We start from the raw sequence: 19,871 nt of genomic DNA on the forward strand, positions 1-19,871 counted from the left end.
GCTAAGTTTTCTCCCTCTCGTGGCTCCGCTTGTCAAAGAGGCGGTGCCTAGCCAGAGTAGATTGTGCTTGTTGCAGGGAGCAGAGAACGGATTTCATTCGCTGGAAATTCGTGGCCGCTCCTGGAGATTTTTGTGACGCAGCGGCGAACTCTTCTTGCCGCCGGAATTACGGTGGCCTGTTGCCTCTTGCCGTCACGGCTCGTGAATGCGATTCCGATAGCGATTTGCCGGCTAGATGCCATGGCTCTCTGGTCAGATTTGATTGGAAGCAGAGGGAGGGAGGGAGAGTCCAAAAGGCCTAGGGACTCATCCCAGACTAAAATAAGAAGTTCGAAATGATTACAGGCCAGCTGCTTATGCCTTGCGTAATGGAGGCCCAAATAATAAAAATGCATAGCAAAAGGTCAGCCCATCAACGACGTCAGGGCAAGGCAACCAAAATATCAGCCCATGAACTCGCCGGAGCAAACCGAGCCCAGCCCATCAGCAACACCCATCGTAAAAATCAGCCCATGAACTCGCCGGGGCAAACCGAGCACAGCCCATCAGAAACAACCTTCGTAAAAATCAGGCAACGAACTCGCCGGAGCCCAGCCCACCAAAGCACCCTTCGTCTCCTCTCGCCTCCACGGCTTCCCGTTCCGTTTTCAAACGCTTCCCTTCACCTCGCCCCCGGCTCAACCCCAACCCGCCCGCCCGCGCAAGCGGCGCTGCAGCTAAACCCTAAGCCTCCCCGGCAGCGCAGCTCGCCGCGGGTGCTCCGTGATGTGCCGGTGCGCGGCGGTGGTGGCGTTCCTCGACGCCGTCCTCGTGGGCTGCCTCCTCTCCTGCTTCCGCCCGCGCCGCCGCCGCGGCTCCGGCTCCGGCCGCCGCGTAAGTCGAGCCCCCTGAACCTCTTCCCGATTCCTTGGCGCTGATCTCGTTACCCCGTGCTGATGACCATTTCGGTGTTCTCGTGCAGGATGCGCTCGTGCACAGGGATCGGGCCGTGGAGGTGCTCTGGGATGACGAGCGAGGTATTGCGTTTGATTTTTTTTTTTGGGGGTCGGATTGCGGTGAGGTTATGGTTATGTGGGTGTTTTATGTGCTTTGTTGTTGCATTGTGGAAGGATTAGGAAGGAGTGGGAAATCGCATGAGGACTTGACTGATGGTGGCGACATTGATGAGGAGGCGCTTAGGCAAGAGGTATGCGTGTCATTGCAGCTATATGAATTTTTTTCTATTGATGAAGTGGGATGAGACTGTGGTGTCTACTGAAAAATTCTAGGTCTAGGTTATCTCGAGAGTTACCGATTGTTCAGTTAACATTGCCTAGGGAAGTGTTCCCCAAATGTTATCTGTCAATACCTAGATGCTGATTAGCTGAACTTTTACATTGTGTGTTATGACAAGTCACCAGAGTGGTTCTGAACTTTTCTTGCACTGGGTGTGGTGGCAATCGTAATGGGGTTAGAGCAATCTTTTGATATGTTATCGTAAGGTCTGTCTTATAATAAAGGATATAATTGCTGTAAGCCTTTAGCTTATAACTACTCCCTTTGTCCCTTAATATATGTCGCCGTGGGAAGCGTGCTGGTCAAACTTTTTTAAGTTTGACTACGTTTGTAGAAAATATTAGCAACATTTATATTTTTAAATAAAGTATTATGAAAATAGATTCAACGATCTATCTAATGATACTAATTATGTATCATAAATATTAATATTTTTTTATATATTTGGTCAAAATTGATTACGATTCTCGGGAAATGAGAAAGACAGATAAAAAGGGACGGAGGGAGTATCTTTTAAAGGAGCAGTGGTTGTCAGTATTGTACTTTCTGATCATTCTTTTTTTTTTATGTTCTAACCTTTGCTCGTATGATAGGCCAAGTCTTCCATGCTAATTGATCTAAAATATTGCTGATGCTTTTGTATTTTCTGCATAAGATGTCTTTACAGATATCCATCCTCTGCGTTCTTTCCTTGATATTTTTCATTTGTTTGTTTAATCCCTTGAGACTTTGTGTAATATAACTCCCAATACATATTCTAGGGAATAAGTTTGTTTAACCTCTTTGAAATTTCATTTTCATGGCATTCTTAACTCTTCACAGGAAAATTACCTCAAGTTATGTGGCACTATATCTGAAACCCCAGCTGAACTTCAGAATGTGGTGCGAGTCCACTTCTGAGACCACCTTCGCTATTATTTCGCTTATCTGATACCTTCACTCTGGACTTGCAGTGTGATAACATGCCAACCAATGCACCAGCAACCAAACTTGCATCACTATTTGAAGCTAATTCATCTGAAGGGTACGAACTGCTCTCATTTCCACAAAAGTCTGAAATTCTGTTGCATTATCATGAAAACGCAATAAGTGCCTTCTTTTTATGCCATGCATGCGCAGGTGTGAGGAGCATCATGCACCATCTGAACTGGACATTGAAGATACTCAGCATCTTCTAGGAGTTGAATCAGTTGATCATTCAGCTTTCTTGGAAAAGAGCCCGTTTCAGAACATCCAACACAAGCTGCATGATTGCACTGGTTCACCCTTTGTGACTCCTTTAGTTCTCAGGGATGATATGCAGACCCCTGGAACAGTCTATACTTCACATAGAGGGGCTTCTATGTCTGGAAAGCGTGTGCAGACACGGAAACAATTCATCTACCCTGTCCTGAGACCCATCGAGAACAGAGTTAAGCAGATGGAACTGGCAGAAGATTCTTCACCATTGCTGTCATCCAATCCTCCAAAAAAGAGAAACTTGGAAGAAGATCATGTCATGAAGCCCAAGCAAACATCTTCAAATTCAGTGGCTAAATCAGGATTGTCCAAAACTCCACCAATTTCACGCCAAGTAAAAGAAGCACTCTCTCCTGAGGAGTTATTGGATGGTGGAGAACTATCAAAAACCAAGTCAGATGAAAGAAATGCTGCATTGAGCCTGTCTCACTGGGTGAAATCTTCCTCCAAAGATGTTGAGAATCAAGGTGATGTTAAGGTTGTCGCAGGGGATCAATCATATGATGAGTGCAGCTTTCCAGCCGAGAGACCTGTCTTCATGGCTTCTGATTTTAACTGGGATATCGAGAATCCTACTCCTAAGTTACACAAGACATTCAATGGCAACGGTATTCCCAACACCACCACCAGATACAAAGAGGTATGCATTTATCACTAACCCTTTTTCTTAAGTATGAGGTTATATGTGCTTTGGTTCTGATTACAACTGTTTTAGGATCGAAGGGTTAGTTGGCACACCACACCCTTCGAGGAAAGGCTACTGAAGGTGTTATCGGATGAGAAGCATTGCGCTCCAAGGTCGTCTTCTGCTTATCCAACCCTTTTTTTTCCTCATGCGCCATGGCACTATAATCATGCTACTTGACATGTGTTAGTCTAATGGCAATATCGTGTGTTGGACGACAGGAAAGTTTTTCGTGGAAAGTTGTTCCATCAAGAGGAGAAAGCCGAATAGGAGTGGTGGTGAGATTCCAGCCCAGCTATTCATGAACCTGTCGGCGATATCTGACGCTAACATCTAAAGCTGGTGTCCCGAGCTTTATTTGTTCTCCTTTTCTGTGGGATATCTTCCTGTGTATAAATGGTATAGGATATAATATAGTCTATGGCTGCTATGGACATCAATTGCTGCTGAACGATACCTGAATCTGATATAACGTTTCTTAGTTGCCCCTTTCTTGAACCCTTGGTGATGCAGCACAGCTGACTGAGGCTCTACAGAATCGTGTTGACTGCTCGCAGTCACCAAAATCCTTAGCGCACCGATTGCCTCCGGCACTATGTCATTGCCAAGTCACTGTATACCAAGTTTAGACTCTGGACATGTTCTTTTCTTACTCTTCCTAGTTACTTATCATTTTATCAAGTTTTCAATTCTCAAACCGTTATGATTCTGTTTTTTTTTTCTGAAGGAATATAGAGCAAGACAGCAATCTCATAACTTGCTTCATATACACTACTCCCTCCTTCCCAAATTACAATTCATTTCCGTCCTAAATTACAATTCGTTTTAACTTTTCTAGATACATAGCTCTAGATATATATTATGTCTAGATACGTAGTAAAAATTATGTACCTATAAAAACCAAAACGAATAGTAATTTGGGACGGAGGGAGTATTAAGTCATTCGAGGTGCAATTCATCGAAGAACTACAAAATCTGAACCATTTCAGGCTATACATTTTTTTCTTCGTATTATATTCATTTTCTCTATATTTCTTTTTTGTCGGAACACAGGCTTCAAGCCCTTAGGTGTTACATGCAGGCATGAAAAACAACTATTACATACAACTATATCTGGATGTCTCTGTATTTTTGACGTATTTGTAACGACTGTTACCAATCCACTTCTTAGGCAAGTGAAACCTTTGTGTTGACCTCTGTACACGTCATTCGGTAGAAGGATACACCTCTTGCCCCACTTTGATCCATCTCTCTACAATGGTCTCATCTTCTCCATCCGTACTGTCTTCATAGTTCAGCAGGATGCCAAACAAAATCTTACCCTGTTTGTGAAAAAAAAAATGTTAAGTTACAGAACAGAAAAACAAAGAAAAGCTACGCGTAGCACATTAACCCACCTTTTGTCGTCTATATGATGCTAAAGTTGCCAGTGGTTCTTTCGACTTGATCACCTGCCCTGAGCTCTGGTACAGGTTGATCATCTGACAGCGGTTACATCCTCCCATAGACTGCAAATGAACCAATCCAAAAATGAAACAAGTATTCAGCAATCAGCAAATGAGCCAAATATGCCTGAAAAGCTAGTGCAGTAGTATTAACGAAGTAGCTAACTGACTAACCCTTTTGCATTTTCACTATTGGCAAAATTAGAATTAATGTGCATTGTACAGAGTACATCAGCGAATCATCAGTTTAGTAGTGTGTATATGCAAATGTGTCCAGCAGCTAATTTTGCTTTACTGTTTTGATGGTCACCTTAGTATGGCCAAGGAACTTATCTCGTGGGCACATAAATATCAAGTCTCCTCTGACAATGGGATCTGAAGGGAAAAGAAGCACTTACAGTAAAATACGCCTCCCCAATGTTAAGCCTTTTCCAGTTATCCTCGTTGTATGGTGTGGACCCAGAGACAACAATATTTGGACGAAATCTCATTGCGTCAACAAACACCCGTTGCTTACCATTTCCATTACCTGGAATTTGTGTAACTACTAAGTTATCATAACAAGGTTATCCAAAAAAATGGTTTGTAAATTACACTCTATCTACTGATAAAGTCAAGCAATCTGGATCGCAAGAGCTATTGGTTGGTTCTGAGAGTACAAGCAATCTGGATTGCAAGAGCTATATCGGGTAATCACAGTCATTTTGGTCCCTTTGCAGTAAAACAGGGAACAGAACAGAGGGACTTTTTTTTCCCTTTTCAGTGAAAAACAAGAAAAATCGCATACCAGAACTTAACCGGCTGTTGAGATCAGTTATGCTTGCTTCGGAAACAAGTAGCAGTTGTCCTTCATTGACAAAACTAAGTTTGCTTTGAGTATCTCTACATAGGCGATCTCTCCTGCCGTTAATTGTGCAGGAACGGTACTTGGAGCTCAAGCATCTCATAAAGGTACAAGGACGTCCAATAGCATCGCTGAACCAGAAGTTTACCTTGTCACCATAAGTTTGCACCTCGTACCTGAAGCAATTTATCTAAACTTGTCATTATTATCAATAAATCTTAAGCTGTCCGTAAAACCAGACTAGGTATGATATCACCAAATAAATTCAGCCTAAATCAACCAGAGGAAAATTAGGATCCCCAAAATCCCCACCCAATACTGTTGTTTAATTTTTCAGTCAAAGTATGAAGAGTACTATATGGGGAATATGGTAAAAAAAGAAGATAGCAGAACAGATGAATGTGAAAACTGATATCGTCATACATAGATGAAATGCACACGACTCTATGACCATACCTTTGACCATAAACATCTACTTCTGCACTTAGATGAGTCCAATTCTCTAGAACAGATATTTGCAATTTATCCTTGCGTTTTGGCGACTCTAAGAAGAGTTTCCCAAGTTCCAGGTCAATCAATGTGCGGATAGAACTCAACTCTGGCACCTGAAATGAATGTTGCCTAAGATTAGATGCAATCCCTCAATACAGATTTGACAAGTAATTTTGAACAGGCTATGTTGTCGCAACATAGCAGGTCCCAAGCCCTGGTAAAGGAGGAGTTGTGATAGGCTTGACGAGCCAACGTTAAACCTAGCCATTCTAATGGAAATGAAACCCAAGAGAAATCTGTTGGGGCGTAACTCTCTTAGCGACGCACCATATCGGAACCCGGGTATGGTGTTAAATGGGCAAGGGTTGGGTCGTCTCCCCCTTGGTGACGCGCCGTGTCGTGTAGATTTAGCTCTGGATAGGAGTGCTTGGAAAACAGATATTCATGTGCCCGAACCCTGATTTGTGGCTCTTGTTGGGTTTCAACTCTAGCCTACCCTAACTTGCTTGGGACTGAAAGGCTACGTTGTTGTTGTTGTATTAAAAAAATGTGCAGTTCTATATACGTTTCGTTATAAATAATTTATGTTGCCTTGTTCATGTCTCTGTCTTATGCTATGATGGAAAAATAAGACATCTAATTCATAAAATAAAGACAGCAGTTAAGATTTTTTTTAAAAAAGTAAAAATTACTTCGCAAATAACATCCTAAAGAACATTTTTCTGGCTATCCTAAAACTATTTTGCACAAAGTAGTGGCTGGCTGCAAATGATGCCCTCACTTTGCTTCCGAAACTGTGCTTTCGAGTTTTGACAGTATAAAATCACCACCTAGATTTATAAGTTTAACACATAAAGGACAAAAATAATAATTCAGCTACCTTTTTCTGTGTCAAAATTTCACCACCTGATCCTTGGAGAAGCCACTCTCTATCATATTTTAAACCTAAGAAAAAAAGGTAACATATTTTATGAAGGGCATATGCAATGCCACCAAAATAATTGTAGCCAAAGCTACAAAAAAAGAAAGAAAGCTGAAGGTCTGAAATTTATGCATACCACCAATTGTCAGTGGCCAACCCTGCACACTAAATCCTTGGCAAGATTTCACAGGATATATAGTTATGGATTTTAAACGGATATCTGAAATAGCTTGTTGGCTCCAATCATCTACAATAAAACCATATCAATCAAAAAATTTAATCAATGCAAAAATATAAAAACACAATATATGACCAGCTTCATATTTTTAAGGCAGTTATAAAATTACCTACAAAATTAGGAATATCCATGTTCACCATGTAGCCATTGGTCAATCCTACAGCTTTGGACACAAAAGATGATTGCAGGAACTTAAGAAATTCCTATAAAAAATTAAAGAAAGAGTCATGAGTGAAAACAGCTTAGAGATGGACTGAGCCTTCAAATACATATAATAGAAAAAATACCGCACCTCTGCATCTTCATATGTGGACATGTAGCCAAATGATATCCTCACAGCACCAGTTGGTTTTCCATTTATTATGTCATTATCATCCCAACAAACATGCCCAGCCTAACATGTTGGCAACACATTACTTTATTTAGACCCAAAATTTGTAAGGTATAACATTGTTGTTGTTGTGTTGAGCAGATAAGGTTGTATCGTGTACCTCAAAATTAGAAACTAGATCTGAGTGTGACAAGCCAAGGTACTTAGCACATGCACCAGGATTACAGAAGCAGCCTGTCTGCAAAACAGCAGAGGAAGGAATTCAGCCAAGATCCCAGAAGCACTTGAAATAGTCTTGAGTTAACTGGACTGAAGTCACTGATCTCTCAACTATATCATTGCCAGATAAGGTGTGCCAGAGTGGCCAGACATACGCATATATTGCATAACCCAAAAGTGATACTTCATACATCGGCACACACGCACGCATGCTACACCATGGTGTTTTTTTCATAAATCTAAAATTGATGATAATGACTAAAATGCTTACTCTCATTCTCAACTGAGACCAGGGAAAAAAAATTAGTATCAATAAGAAAATAGGTCAGATTCTCAAACTCCCAGAACCATGATTCCTTCAAGCCTAACTATCACATGAAACATAGGTAAACTGTAATCATACGAACTCCATAAGCCACGTAAAAGGAGAAAGATGAATATGAAAACTCAATTTTGCCCTTACACGTAAATGAATTCCTGACAAGGAAGCAAGCTTCTCCACCTCGCGATATCCAAACCAGGTGCCATCTTCTCTTTTCAAATTGAATGTGATTGTAGGACCCATCTTCAGATCTTTCACCTAAAACACAAATTTCAGAGAAGTCCAGATTATCTTCATGATGTGTATCTCTTCTACTGATTGGGATAACTCCATAGAGGTACATAATAGAAGAAAGCAAAAAAAAAAAAAGGCATCAAGTGACTGGGTAATGGTACCTTAGAAGCTTGTTGTCCGTAGATTATGCAAACATTTTTCTCATTGCTGTGCTTCAAATCCATCATTTTCTTTCTCACATAAGTAGCAAGAGATGCAGTATGCCTACAAGAGAAGAACTATGTTCAGAAGTACATCATAGACAGGATATTAGGACCAAAAACAACCTCTAATAGTTACCGTGCAATAGCTGAGATAGTTAGCATATCAATTATCTCAAATCCATATCGAAGAGAGGATATGCTCAAGAATGAGATTGTTCCATCCTCAAGAACTTGTTCAATGCTTTTTCTTTTCTGAACAAAGTCAATGTCAGCAATTGAAGCAGCCACCGTTCCTATGTCATAGGAATGACAAAAGATGAATAAAAAGCAAGAAAAGAAACAAATAGACATCAAAACTAAGCAGCACATTACTAAGTGCTAACCTCCACTGAAGTATGTCTTGTTCAGTAAACTAGCAGCCTCTGTCATAGAATGAAAAATAGGGAAGAAAGCATTAGAGCACTTGCCGCTTTCTTGGGAAGAGGATCGCCAGAATCTATGTAAAAATTAGTGTAGCAATTTAATTTATATTATCCTTTAGAATGTATCTTAAAGCCTTGTATGCAAAGGAAATGCTATCATATAATGATATAAAATGATAACAGCTTGTTGCACCGGCCGCTTAGGCTTGGTGCTCAGGGTCTCGTTTTCCATGTTTTAATCGGCGCTTTTGTTGTAGTCTTTTGGTGGGCTGTTTGTGTTGTGTTGTGTGTGTTTTGGGGTGTGTTCTGTACTTAGATTGGGGGCTCTCCCCTTCTCTTTGTACTTTCTATGCTCTCTTAATGAAATGACACGCAGCTCTCCTGCGAAGTTCGAGAAAAAAAAAGATAACAGCTTGTTGCATTACCATTTTTTACAATTAAGGCACCAAGACCAGTTGGGTAGCCAAATATCTGCAAGTTCACCAGAGGATAACAATTAGTTGCATCTCTTTAACAGGGCCTTCCAAACAAAATAGCTGCACATGGATTACCTTGTAGAACGAACAGACAACAAAATCAGCAGGACACACGGTTAAGTTTGGTGGTTCAGTTGTACATCCTTTTGCAGCATCTATCAAAACCATCCAGCGGCCCCTGAAATTTAAGTACTCAATAAGCATGTCAAAGATACCAGAGTCCCAGGAAAATGGGAGGACAACTGCTAGACAGATTCAGTTACTTGTCTATTACGGCCTTATATTTGTCAAAAACTTACTGTTGCTGTGATGCACTCAAAAATTTCCTTTCCTTGATGAGCTTGACCAAGCTTAGATTGAACTTGTGTCCTGAGAAATTGCACTCTGAAGGGAATGCAAATAGATTTAAATTGTTTCCTGCATCACAGAGAAAGAGAGAGAGGGATAAGAATCACACCAGCATGGCTATAGATACACAGCTAGATTGGAGAACAGGGTGCCAAAGCTGAAAAAACGCATTAGACCTATAAGGTGCTTACCTGAAATAGCTGTCAGGCTTCCATTCTGATAGTTATGCAAAAGCACATCATCACCTCTTCTTTGGTTTGAGTGTTTTGAAATGTTAAACAAACTATCACTTCCAAGATTCTTTGATGGATCAGTAACCTCTTCAACATCAACTGCCGATACAGTAGCTCCTTTGCTCAGAGCATACCTATGATATATTAAGGACATACAAAATCTACAGAATGCCCTGAACCAATGTGAATTTTGACGCACTGTGTCAGGTTGAATTTCTCAACTATTGATATAGGCTACCAAGAAAAGAACTCATTTCAGTTTTCAAAAAAAAAGAACTCATTGCCACAGATTTCAATTTTTAAGAACTTTACAGAACCTACTCATAAAGGGAACAAAAGGAAAGCAATTGTTTTGTCGTATTTTCGAGGGCATCGGAGTATCGAGCTATGAAGATAATCCAGTGACATTAGAGCATGTACTTGCATAGTGATATATATGCATTAGCTAGTCAGTGAGTAGAGCTGTAGTCATGGTAGGATACTCTCTTATCCCAAGCACACTATTGTGATTTTCCATTGTGTACATGTAGCAGCTTTCTCTACTCCATGGAAAACATTCGCCAACAAGTTTTAGAGCTGCTGTTGCCCCAGAGGTAAATATACATTTGTAGTCCCTTGGAGATGCGTTGAAGTATTTTAGGACCTGTGAGGATAAAGTCTGCATCGTAAGCAAAAAAGAGCTGGTTTGCAATTTCTCTCAAGTGCATATAGTGTTAAGATGTTAGCACCAATTCGCAGTTTCTTCTATCAAAATGAAGCATGCAAACTATAGCTATACTCCTCTCTAAATTTAGTAGCATGTAATTGAGTATTTCTACTTTAAACCCTAGGCTGAAATGGACATGAAAATAGTTAGAGCATAACATGAATAATAGATGCCAATCACCAGCATTGGCTTTCTATGCAGAAGCTGTTGCAGCACCAGTAGTTTTTCTAAAAAGGGGTTCTTTGCATAGAATGTAAGAAAGTCTTCTTTTGTTTGCATAAAATGTAAATAAGTCTATCTGGACCGATAATTGAAAGCACAAATATAAGAAGTGATAGGTCTGAATTTTTATATTATGCAGTACCTGATGCCGCACAGAAGTAACAAGATCACTTGTAGCCATGCTTGAATCACTCTGGCTATCTAAAAAGCTTGTCAAAGAACACAACCACAACAACTTTCAATAAATGGCTATCAAGAAAAGAAAAATAGCAATTTCTCTTGTGAACACAAGTTCCAAATTTAAGGATACGAGGATTTCCATAGACATTCGACATAAGGTCTTTGGCAACATTCGCCATCTGTGCCTCTGAGTACAGCGCCGCACCAGCATGATCCAGGTAAACCATCCCTGCTCCTCAAAACCACATCATTAGGAGCTGGCAAGCTGCAAACTTCCATAAACATAAAGCTTAAGATGCAAAATTGGCATCACTCTTCTCTCAGCCACAACAAGACAGCTCAAATTTCCCAACACAAGAGTGTATGAGCACGTCAACAAACATTAGGAACCTTTTGGTCTTTCCTTTTTACAAGAAACCAACAAATTAAGATTAAACTTTTCGCATATGAATCGAGAAGGTAGCGAAATCACACCTTCCAGCCGCTTGAAATCGGCGGCCCGCAGCTCGTCGATTCCCCTGGGAGCGTCCGGGTAGCCGTAGTCCCCGCCGAACTGCTCCAAGAACTCCTCCTTGCTCTGCGCCATCTCTCTCCCGCAACACCACAAATCGAAGTTCTGAGCCCGACCAACACGATCAGATTAAGCTCGAAGATAACTTAGCAGAGCAATTCCTATTGCCTCTGGGGTTAGTTACTGGTGAAATTGGAGGTGGGCACCGAATCGGGCTCCGGATTGATAGGGATCGTGTTTCAGTTTGTCCACTCGTGCGGCACGATGCGGAGTGGGGCAAGAAAGTCACAGGCTGCGGATCTCAAATGACGGAGATGGGGCAGCGAGCAGCCGAGCTGGGTGTCGACGCCACGTAATGGCTCACGCACGGTTCAACGCCTCCGCGGTCCAGGGAAGCAGGCACGATTTGACGCAGGGGAATTTCTCGTCGCGCGGAGCTTTCTGCAAGCGTCAGCAATGGCGTCGGAGACCGGCTCACTGCTGCCCGTAGGCTCCTCTCATCTACCACAGGCCGGACTGGGCTGAACTCGTGGCAGGGGGCCATTTAGGCCCGGCCCATCCATAGAATGGGCTGTGCGTCAGCAGATGGGCCGTGGCTAGTAGGCATCATTAAATCTTGATATGCTAAACTTTCTGGTTTTTAATTCAAATTCGAATCAAAATCAAAGAGAATGCAACCCATCAGCTATATCAAATGCCCCTGGCAGCATGTTTTACATATCAGCGGCTTAGCTTATGCAAGCACTATCAGAGTGCTTATTAAGCATTCACCAGGAAAGATCACGAAGACCACAATGTATACTGCAAAGACAAAACTACGCGGCCGTGTAAAAGGAACGTGATACTTATGGATCTGAAAGTTGTACAGTTCCACAGATTTGTTCCTTGAGGAAAGTTTACAGCATTTTAGGTTGACTGTACATAAGAGGGCAAAAGCCTACATAGACTCAGGATATGCTACAGTATTGGCCAACTAGTAAGTACAAAAGAGGCTGCATTGGCTGGAGATAACGTCTACTCAAAGAAGCTTCAAAACCACCCTAGAACAGCCAGTGCTTCTTCTTGGTCTTGCGAGTCAGGAGATCTGCAGAGTGCAGAAAAGGAACCCATTTATAACTAACCAGCAACAGTGAAAATACAGAAACATCAAAGCAGGTTTCGTTAAAATTCAATGATGTAAATTTGTAAAATGCAAATTGGTGGTGCACCAGGAATAAGAAAAATACACACCGTCAATTCCATATAAGGAATTATAGTGTACTTCGCACCAGAAGCTTAGCCAAAGCTCTGCAAAAATATGTGCCAATGAAGGGTTAGTATGTCATATTTTCTGTGAGCCTAAACATACTATTGCTTCAAAAGAAACCATACGGTTGCAGCTTGCAAAAAAAAAATGGTCAGAGGTATCCCAAGAGCAGAATAGATTCTGGCAACATAAAATTCGACTCTAAACCAAATATCTGAGCAAGGACCAGCAGAGTAGTCCAAGCTCTCACCTTTCGTGGGAGTCAGATCCCTGGGGACTATTTCAATCAAGCAGGTGTCTCTAAATGATGTCAGCAAACAGATTTTGGCACCAAACTGCGAGCAGTTAGAGATAGAAGAAGTGTTAGATAATTTACAGTCTCCAGACATTAGAAATGTTGATGCTGTAACAACGCATACTAAAGAAAACAAGATATTTCCTAAGGGGAACGTAATGCAAATGAAAACCAGACTGATGAACCACGGGGTGATGTACTGATGTTAAAATTCAAATTGTATAATTCAAAAATGATAACAGATAGGAAATTTGAGGCATCTTTGATGAGGATTACCAAACAAATGCACATCAAGAGTGAGCAAGCCAATAGTATCAACCACTTTTATTAGTTTCACAACTTGACGTTGGATTTGTAGGGAAAATGATTATCAAATTACAGAAATCACAAGAAAAATTATGAAAAGCATGCAGTTAAAAGTTTTACTCAGAAAACAATCAACTAGCTTGAAACTCGTGCTATATTACCCGATCTGCGGCTGCTTGTAAGGTCAGATGATCTCCCCATTCCCCAGATCTGCAGAAAATTGCATATTAATATATGAATAAGTAACTCCAAAAGTAATCAAGTATCTCCCTGGATAGTGAATTGATGAGCAGATCAAGTTAGTGTGTAACAGGAACCTTTTCATTCTCTTCAAATACACCTTATATTCCATTGGTACATAGCTTTCATACTGTTTTCTGAATTCCTTTAGCTGAAATGCAGGGTGTTCCAGAAAAATTACATATGGATTAATATGTAGTGCAGTAATGTATCTATTGGTCAAAGGAAGCCCACAGATAAAAGTCAACAGGAAATTAAACCTGTTTCATGACAGCCTTTCTCACATGTTTGTGATAGTCAGGATTGCGAAATATCTGGTCTGCCAAAGCTCGGAACTGAAACAGTAAATCATTAAGAAAATAGAAGAGTTAATGAAGCCAAGGTACGCTGAATGGCTTAATAATTTGAGCTCAAATAACACAGGCCAATTAATGCTTCAGCGAAAGGTAACAGCAGCACTCTATAAGAGAGCTAAGCAAGCTAGCAGACTTACATGCTAGTTTGAATCAGTGCTGATGGTGCAGGATAATATATTCAATGAACGGAATGAAATGTACACTAGTACTTAAACACAAACCTGACAATTCCCATCCCCCTCTATTTGAAATTCAGCCAAACCATAAGTACCCAACCTGTCAAAAGAATGGTAATGGTAAATGAACTTAACATAAAACTATAAAAGAAAGCACACCAACACTTGTAACTCTTTTTTAAGAAAAACATACTCCCTCCGTTCCAAATTATAGGTCGTTTTGACTTTTCTAGATTCATAGATATTATTATGCACCTAGACATACATTATATCTAGATGCATAATAATATATATGAACCTAAAAAAGCTAAAATGACCTGCAATTTGGAACGGAGGGAGTATATAATTCCACAAGACTAATTCCAACAGTCTAGATTCATGTGTTGTACATATGGAGTGAGACTGCTAGATGATTTTTTACCTTTCCAGCAATCTTTCGTGATCCAGTGTTGCATTATCAACATTGGGAATTTTTCCATTAACTCGGGGAGTGTACTGTCATAAAGGAGAGTGTCACTAACTTGATCATAAAACTTAGCAGAAAACCTGCTAGTGCAAAGAAACGGACATTACAGACTTAACTGTATTATTGATTTAACAATGCATAATATAAGATTAGAATAGTTAATTCAATTTAGCACAACTGATAAAATATAACCTTGTTGCCTTCTTTCACGATATATTGTCGGCTGTCACTAACAGCAAAACATTTTCAAATAGAAATCTCATACTCACTTTTGTATCACAGAAACGTGTATATTGTTTGACAAATTGTTGGCTAAAATTTACTCATTTGATCAGGCACCTTAGCAAAAACATCAGAGGGAGTATTGAGTACTATACTGATGAAGTTATGTGAAGTTCAATAATGCAAATAAGGGTAAAACTGAATAAAGAAACAAACATTGATTGGCTCTGGATTACCGGTATTGACCCCAAATGGGACAAGCGCTTCCCAAGACTATGTCCACTGCCGTTCTTTGCTTGGGCAAGGAGGCTACCAATGGTTACACTTACTTCCTCCTCGCTCTCCTGAGTACTGCTACTGATGCTTGAGCTAGAGCTTTTACTAACATGATCCTGCTCTCCAGACATGCTATCTCCCAATGAATATTGACAATGATAAGCTTCAGAGAAAACAAGTAGTGATACATTATGTAAGACTCAAGCGGCATGCGTTCGCATGATGGCAAGAAATACTGGAAAAGGTCGCAAAGCAGCTAGAAGCAAACTTCTTTTCCCAGCATTACACTCCAAAACAGTTCCCTGTTTGCCTGATTGAAACAAGGAAGCATAATGCCTGATGGGATTCCTACTTATTATATTACTTCATGGGACCTTACATTTCTGATTGGATTTCAATGGAGACTATATTCCAATTCCAACAAGAAGCAAACAATAGAGCAGTATAGCAAAATAGGGTCCGTCACCACCGGCACAGACTTCATTAGCGTATCTTTTCACTGTAATCCCTGTGTTCGATAGATAGTTCCCAGTTCCCCATGCCTCTTTTCACACAAAATCCAATGAAACTTTCCTTTTACAGGATCAAAGAAACATTCCACGCATGTTTATCACGGTAATCGAACTGAACAACCAAGCAACCAATAAACAAACAAACAAACAAGAAACTAGTAAATGGATAGCTAGGCTATACCGTACATTTCACTCGAACTAGCAGTTCAGTATCCAAGAGGCCGCCTATTTCACCCAACAACCTCACTCGTTTAAATAGACAGTATAGAAATTAAACCAATTTAATTGACAAGTCGACTGATCGGATCTTAGATTAATCGATCCAAAAAAATGTTTTTCCTCTTTCTAGAAGGCAGTTTGAGTTCAGAACAATCGCTCTAACAGGCGATCTTAACTTTTCAGTAGAAATCCGGCAGAAGGAAGTTCAAGGAGCGGAGCTATTAATCGCAAAAAAAAAATCTAACAGGAACAGTAATCATGTGAAGAAGTTATCCAAGAAGCAGGGAAGCAGCAAGACTTCACTAGCCGGAGCCACGCTACTCAGGGAGCCGAATCGCGATCACGAGAAAGCCCAGCTCGCGAATCGGATCGGATGAACTGATGGAACTGAGGAGGGGAACTTACTAGCTTGCCGGATCGAGGCCGCGGTGCGCGCGACAAGCGGCGCTCGAGTTGAGCAGGCAGAACAGAAGCTCACTCTCCCGGTAGGGCGCCGGAACGAGGAAAGAGAAACGTCGCCTTTCTCTATCTTTTTGCTGTCGGGCTCAATTCTTCGAAAATGGGAAAGCACACCCATAAGTCAGCCACATTTTTCAGAAACACCCATGAGAATTTCGATATGCCGATCCAGTAGAGTTCAAAACTTTTCCATGATTTACCTTGGCAAAAAAAAGAGTGAATAAGATTATATATGTTTACCCGGTTTCATGTTTTAGAGAAAGTTACACAAACTTTGTCATCATGAAAATTATTTATTTTGTCACCAGAAGTAATTCACTTTAACTCATTTGACATTCACAATTTCATAAAGTGCAGTTACTTTTTTGAACGAACGGTACGAGATTATGCCAATTTCATTAGTGGAGAAGAGAGGTTTTATAGCCAACTAGCCGCTTACAACAAAAGCAAAAGAATTAATCTCACGAAGTGCAGTTGATTTGAAAGTCAAAAGAATTGTGGCTTAGTTTTTAGGTTTTCTTTAATATCACAATGTATATATTGAGTTGTCTATAAATCAAAAGTAATAAAATAAAAAGTGTTGTTGCCCTCCTCCCTCTCATTCTTACCAAGATAAGTTATTGATTTTCCCTATCAAACTAACATAAAACAAAAATTGAGATGTTTTTTGTTCCTTGGCTAGAAAAGTATGAGAAATGACGATATATTAAGACCAAATTAAAATCGTTCCATGTTCAAGATCTCCACTAAAATTGAAATTATTCAAAAAGATCTGCTAAAACTTTTAGTGATCGCTGCGACTAGATAGAGCAATTGATGAAGAATAATATTAGCAACACATGGATAGATAGCGATGTACCATGGGACAGCAATGAAGACTACACAAATCTGTGTGTTGCCTCTGCGATGTTCCTTTCCACTTACTTTTGCTTATAACACATCATTCCCATGATAAATCATATCGCGCTTTCCCTTTAGAGAGAGAATCACATTGCTCTTGTGAGTACATATGTTTCCCACCCTCCAAACATGTTTCAAGTTTGCCGGTATGGATCGTGGACCAATCTGCAACGACAAACATCGTCAAGGACTAGAGCAGAGTGTGCAACAGCCAAGAAGGATGCTTTTGTGCAGCACCAATCCAATTTCCTGTTGGTCGACCACCAAACCATGGCACTATGGCAGCAATAAGATAGTGTGGGAAATGACCGACCGCTGCCTCCGTGCCTGCTTCTCGGAACCAGCGCACGGGCATGCAAGCAAAACGCTCGAAGCATCTGCATTTCCCCGTGCTTATCCAGGACTTCACCGCAATGATCCAACATTTCACCTGCCTGCCTGCCTGCGTGGAACCTGCTCACTGCTCTGCTCGACTGCTCTGCTCAGCAGCAGAACGCCTTAAATTTGTTCTTTGGGCTCAGGATTCTAGCGGAATGGCAGCCTGTTTCCTCTTTTAGAACTTGCAGCGTCTGAAACTCTGAATTTCTAACAAGTGGGGGAAAAATGCAAGTTTTGCATCAGAGATCACCCCTCCCTATCAAGGTAATCATCGACCTGAAGGAAGGCTGGAGCAAGAGCAATCAACTTCATCGGCACAGCTTTGTCCCTACCTTATGGGCCTGTCCAGCAACAGCAAGCATGCGATGCGATCCTTTCTGCTCGTCGGAAAGCCGGCACCAACCGAAAAAGGTTTCGTGGATTCTGCAGCGCAGGTGTTGATCGATGAGATCGACGGGGGAGAACAGTGTCCCCGATGGCAACAGCCGGTGCCCAACAAGTGGGAGGCCGCCGGCGGCGGCAGCGGCAAGCAACGCTTTTATAAGCGGGCAAGTGAAGGTCTCCGTTAGGACTAAACTTTAGTCCATCTATTTTAACTTTAACTTCTTCCTTAAAGTGCTAAATATGTGGACTAAATCCTTTAGTCCTCTAGTTCAAGGGGTGGACTAAAGTGGACTAAAATGCCTAGAAGACACCCCTATCCCTCATTTATTGCTCATCCCAACCGTCCCGAACCCTCCCTCCGGCTGCTCAGCTATCTCGAGCGTGCCTAGCGGCGGCGGCGATGCCGAGCTCGCGGCGGACCACCGGCCGCGGTGGTATGGGAGCGGGACCACTCCGCCGCCGCTTCCCCCGGCCACCTCCCGCCGCTAGAGCGGCGTGGGACCCCTACCCGGACACGGAGGACGACCTCGATCCCACACCACCGTATCGACCTCCGCGTCGAGCTCGAGACCCCGCCAGGCTTCGGTCGCGAGGAGGTGGAGCCGGACGCGAGAAGGAAAGGAGGAGGTGGTGGTGATGGTGGTGGGCGCAGGAACGCGATGAGGAGGAATAGCAGCGTCGAGAGGGATCAGGTGGCGCCCAATGCTAGCCGGAGCGGGAATGGCGTGCTCGCAGACGCTGAGGCGTGGAAGAAGGCAGAGGAAGCGGAGGCAAAACGGAAGGTGGAGGAGGCCGAGGCTAGGAGGAAGAAGGAGGAGGAGAGGGAAGCCGAGCTAGCCACGTACTACCAGGAGCGGTGGACGAACGAGGAGGAGGAGGAGGGAGCCGCGGCAGAGACGGCGCCGTTGCATGGGGCGTCAGGACTCCGGTGCGGCATCACTGAGAACCCCGGATTGCGATCTGCATTTTGAGCAGCGCGGCCAGGCATGGCATCCTGAGCAAAACATGGGTGTTTTCATCTTCAGAACAAATGGTCACACACAGTAAGTGATTAGGGGTAATATCGTCTTTGTTCATCTGCATTAATGGACTTTAGTCCATGGATCCAAACAGGGTACGGACTAAAGGAACCAAACAGGATCTTAATTTGAGCCTTAATTTGCTTTCATGATATTTGTAGTTGTAAAGTAGTAGTAACTGGTGAGCGAAAGGATGAAAAAGCCATGGCCCTGGGATCGGATATGTTTCCAAAAGAAAGCAAATAGAACCTGAAGAATGAAATACAGTAGTGGCAGGTGATTTAGGGTGTCCCTTCCTTCTGTTCCGAGTTGCTCATGCAACTAAAGATTAAGAGAACGGAAGAGGACACTTCATTTTGTTGTCCCGTGTACACTCCAGCAACTCCAATAACTAGAGATGCAAGTGATAACTAGTACCAGCAAGTTGGCTAGCTAATTCATTCATTCTATTTTAATGAGATTTGGATCGACCCAATGGTTAAGGTAGTAATACAAATAGAACATATGCTTGCGACAATACAGTTATGGTGGATTAAGACGAGTTTATTGAAAACAAGAGTCGCGAATTTGCAAGTATGTCATCTAGACTTCCTCTGTACTTTATACTTCCTACTTGTACTTTCTTTATACTCCCTCCACACTAAATTACTATTCGTTTTAATTTTTCTAAATTACTATATATTTAGTTAAAACAAATAGCAATTTGGAACAGAGGGAGTAAACAAGTATATGTCGTTATGAGTTTATGACCGATGAAGTCTCATTTAAACCTTTGGTCGGAAACGCTACGAGTTTATATATCATATGGAGTCGTAATGTTTTGACTTTGCATGGCGTGCGCTTTTGAGTTTTGGCGCTTTTTGAATCCGT

The 19,871-nt window shown here is 41.7% G+C and overlaps 3 protein-coding genes across 8 annotated transcripts; 1 reads left to right on the forward strand and 2 right to left on the reverse strand.

Annotated features, from left to right (window-relative positions):
- The first annotated feature begins 660 nt into the window (after positions 1-660).
- LOC101766103 (protein JASON) lies at positions 661-3,880 on the forward strand. Of its 5 annotated transcripts, none has more exons than XM_004967206.3 (8): positions 661-873; positions 962-1,016; positions 1,110-1,186; positions 2,098-2,157; positions 2,229-2,299; positions 2,395-3,154; positions 3,230-3,312; positions 3,421-3,880. In XM_004967206.3, the coding sequence occupies exons 1-8, from the start codon at positions 766-768 to the stop codon at positions 3,467-3,469; spliced, it is 1,263 nt and encodes a 420-aa protein (XP_004967263.1). In that variant the 5' UTR covers positions 661-765; the 3' UTR covers positions 3,470-3,880. The 5 variants fall into 5 exon arrangements, with proteins under 5 accessions (XP_004967263.1, XP_022681712.1, XP_022681713.1 ...); XM_022825977.1 differs by having other exon boundaries at positions 2,098-2,154; XM_022825978.1 differs by having other exon boundaries at positions 1,116-1,186.
- Positions 3,881-4,115: 235 nt separating this feature from the next.
- Positions 4,116-12,001, reverse strand: LOC101770290 (molybdenum cofactor sulfurase). Its single transcript, XM_004966246.2, has 22 exons — positions 11,511-12,001; positions 11,167-11,265; positions 10,999-11,057; positions 10,411-10,571; positions 9,887-10,062; positions 9,647-9,764; positions 9,423-9,525; positions 9,297-9,342; positions 8,833-8,871; positions 8,586-8,742; positions 8,408-8,510; positions 8,154-8,270; positions 7,632-7,709; positions 7,433-7,534; positions 7,250-7,343; positions 7,039-7,149; positions 6,861-6,925; positions 5,945-6,093; positions 5,432-5,664; positions 5,043-5,173; positions 4,597-4,707; positions 4,116-4,521 (listed from the first exon to the last, which is right to left on the reverse strand). The coding sequence occupies exons 1-22, from the start codon at positions 11,620-11,622 to the stop codon at positions 4,405-4,407; spliced, it is 2,481 nt and encodes an 826-aa protein (XP_004966303.1). The 5' UTR covers positions 11,623-12,001; the 3' UTR covers positions 4,116-4,404.
- Positions 12,002-12,346: 345 nt separating this feature from the next.
- On the reverse strand, positions 12,347-16,394 carry LOC101770696 (OTU domain-containing protein DDB_G0284757). Of its 2 annotated transcripts, none has more exons than XM_004966247.3 (10): positions 16,267-16,394; positions 15,091-15,293; positions 14,588-14,661; positions 14,212-14,266; positions 13,895-13,969; positions 13,712-13,785; positions 13,556-13,604; positions 13,044-13,128; positions 12,778-12,834; positions 12,347-12,631 (listed from the first exon to the last, which is right to left on the reverse strand). In XM_004966247.3, exons 2-10 carry the CDS (start codon positions 15,259-15,261, stop codon positions 12,588-12,590), a joined length of 684 nt encoding a protein of 227 aa, XP_004966304.1. In that variant the 5' UTR covers positions 15,262-15,293; positions 16,267-16,394; the 3' UTR covers positions 12,347-12,587. The 2 variants fall into 2 exon arrangements, with proteins under 2 accessions (XP_004966304.1, XP_012700603.1); XM_012845149.2 differs by having other exon boundaries at positions 15,091-15,262; positions 16,267-16,393.
- Between the last annotated feature and the right edge of the window lie 3,477 nt (positions 16,395-19,871).

The sequence above is a fragment of the Setaria italica genome, chromosome IV (genome assembly GCF_000263155.2).
Source record: "Setaria italica strain Yugu1 chromosome IV, Setaria_italica_v2.0, whole genome shotgun sequence".
NCBI lineage: Eukaryota > Viridiplantae > Streptophyta > Magnoliopsida > Poales > Poaceae > Setaria > Setaria italica.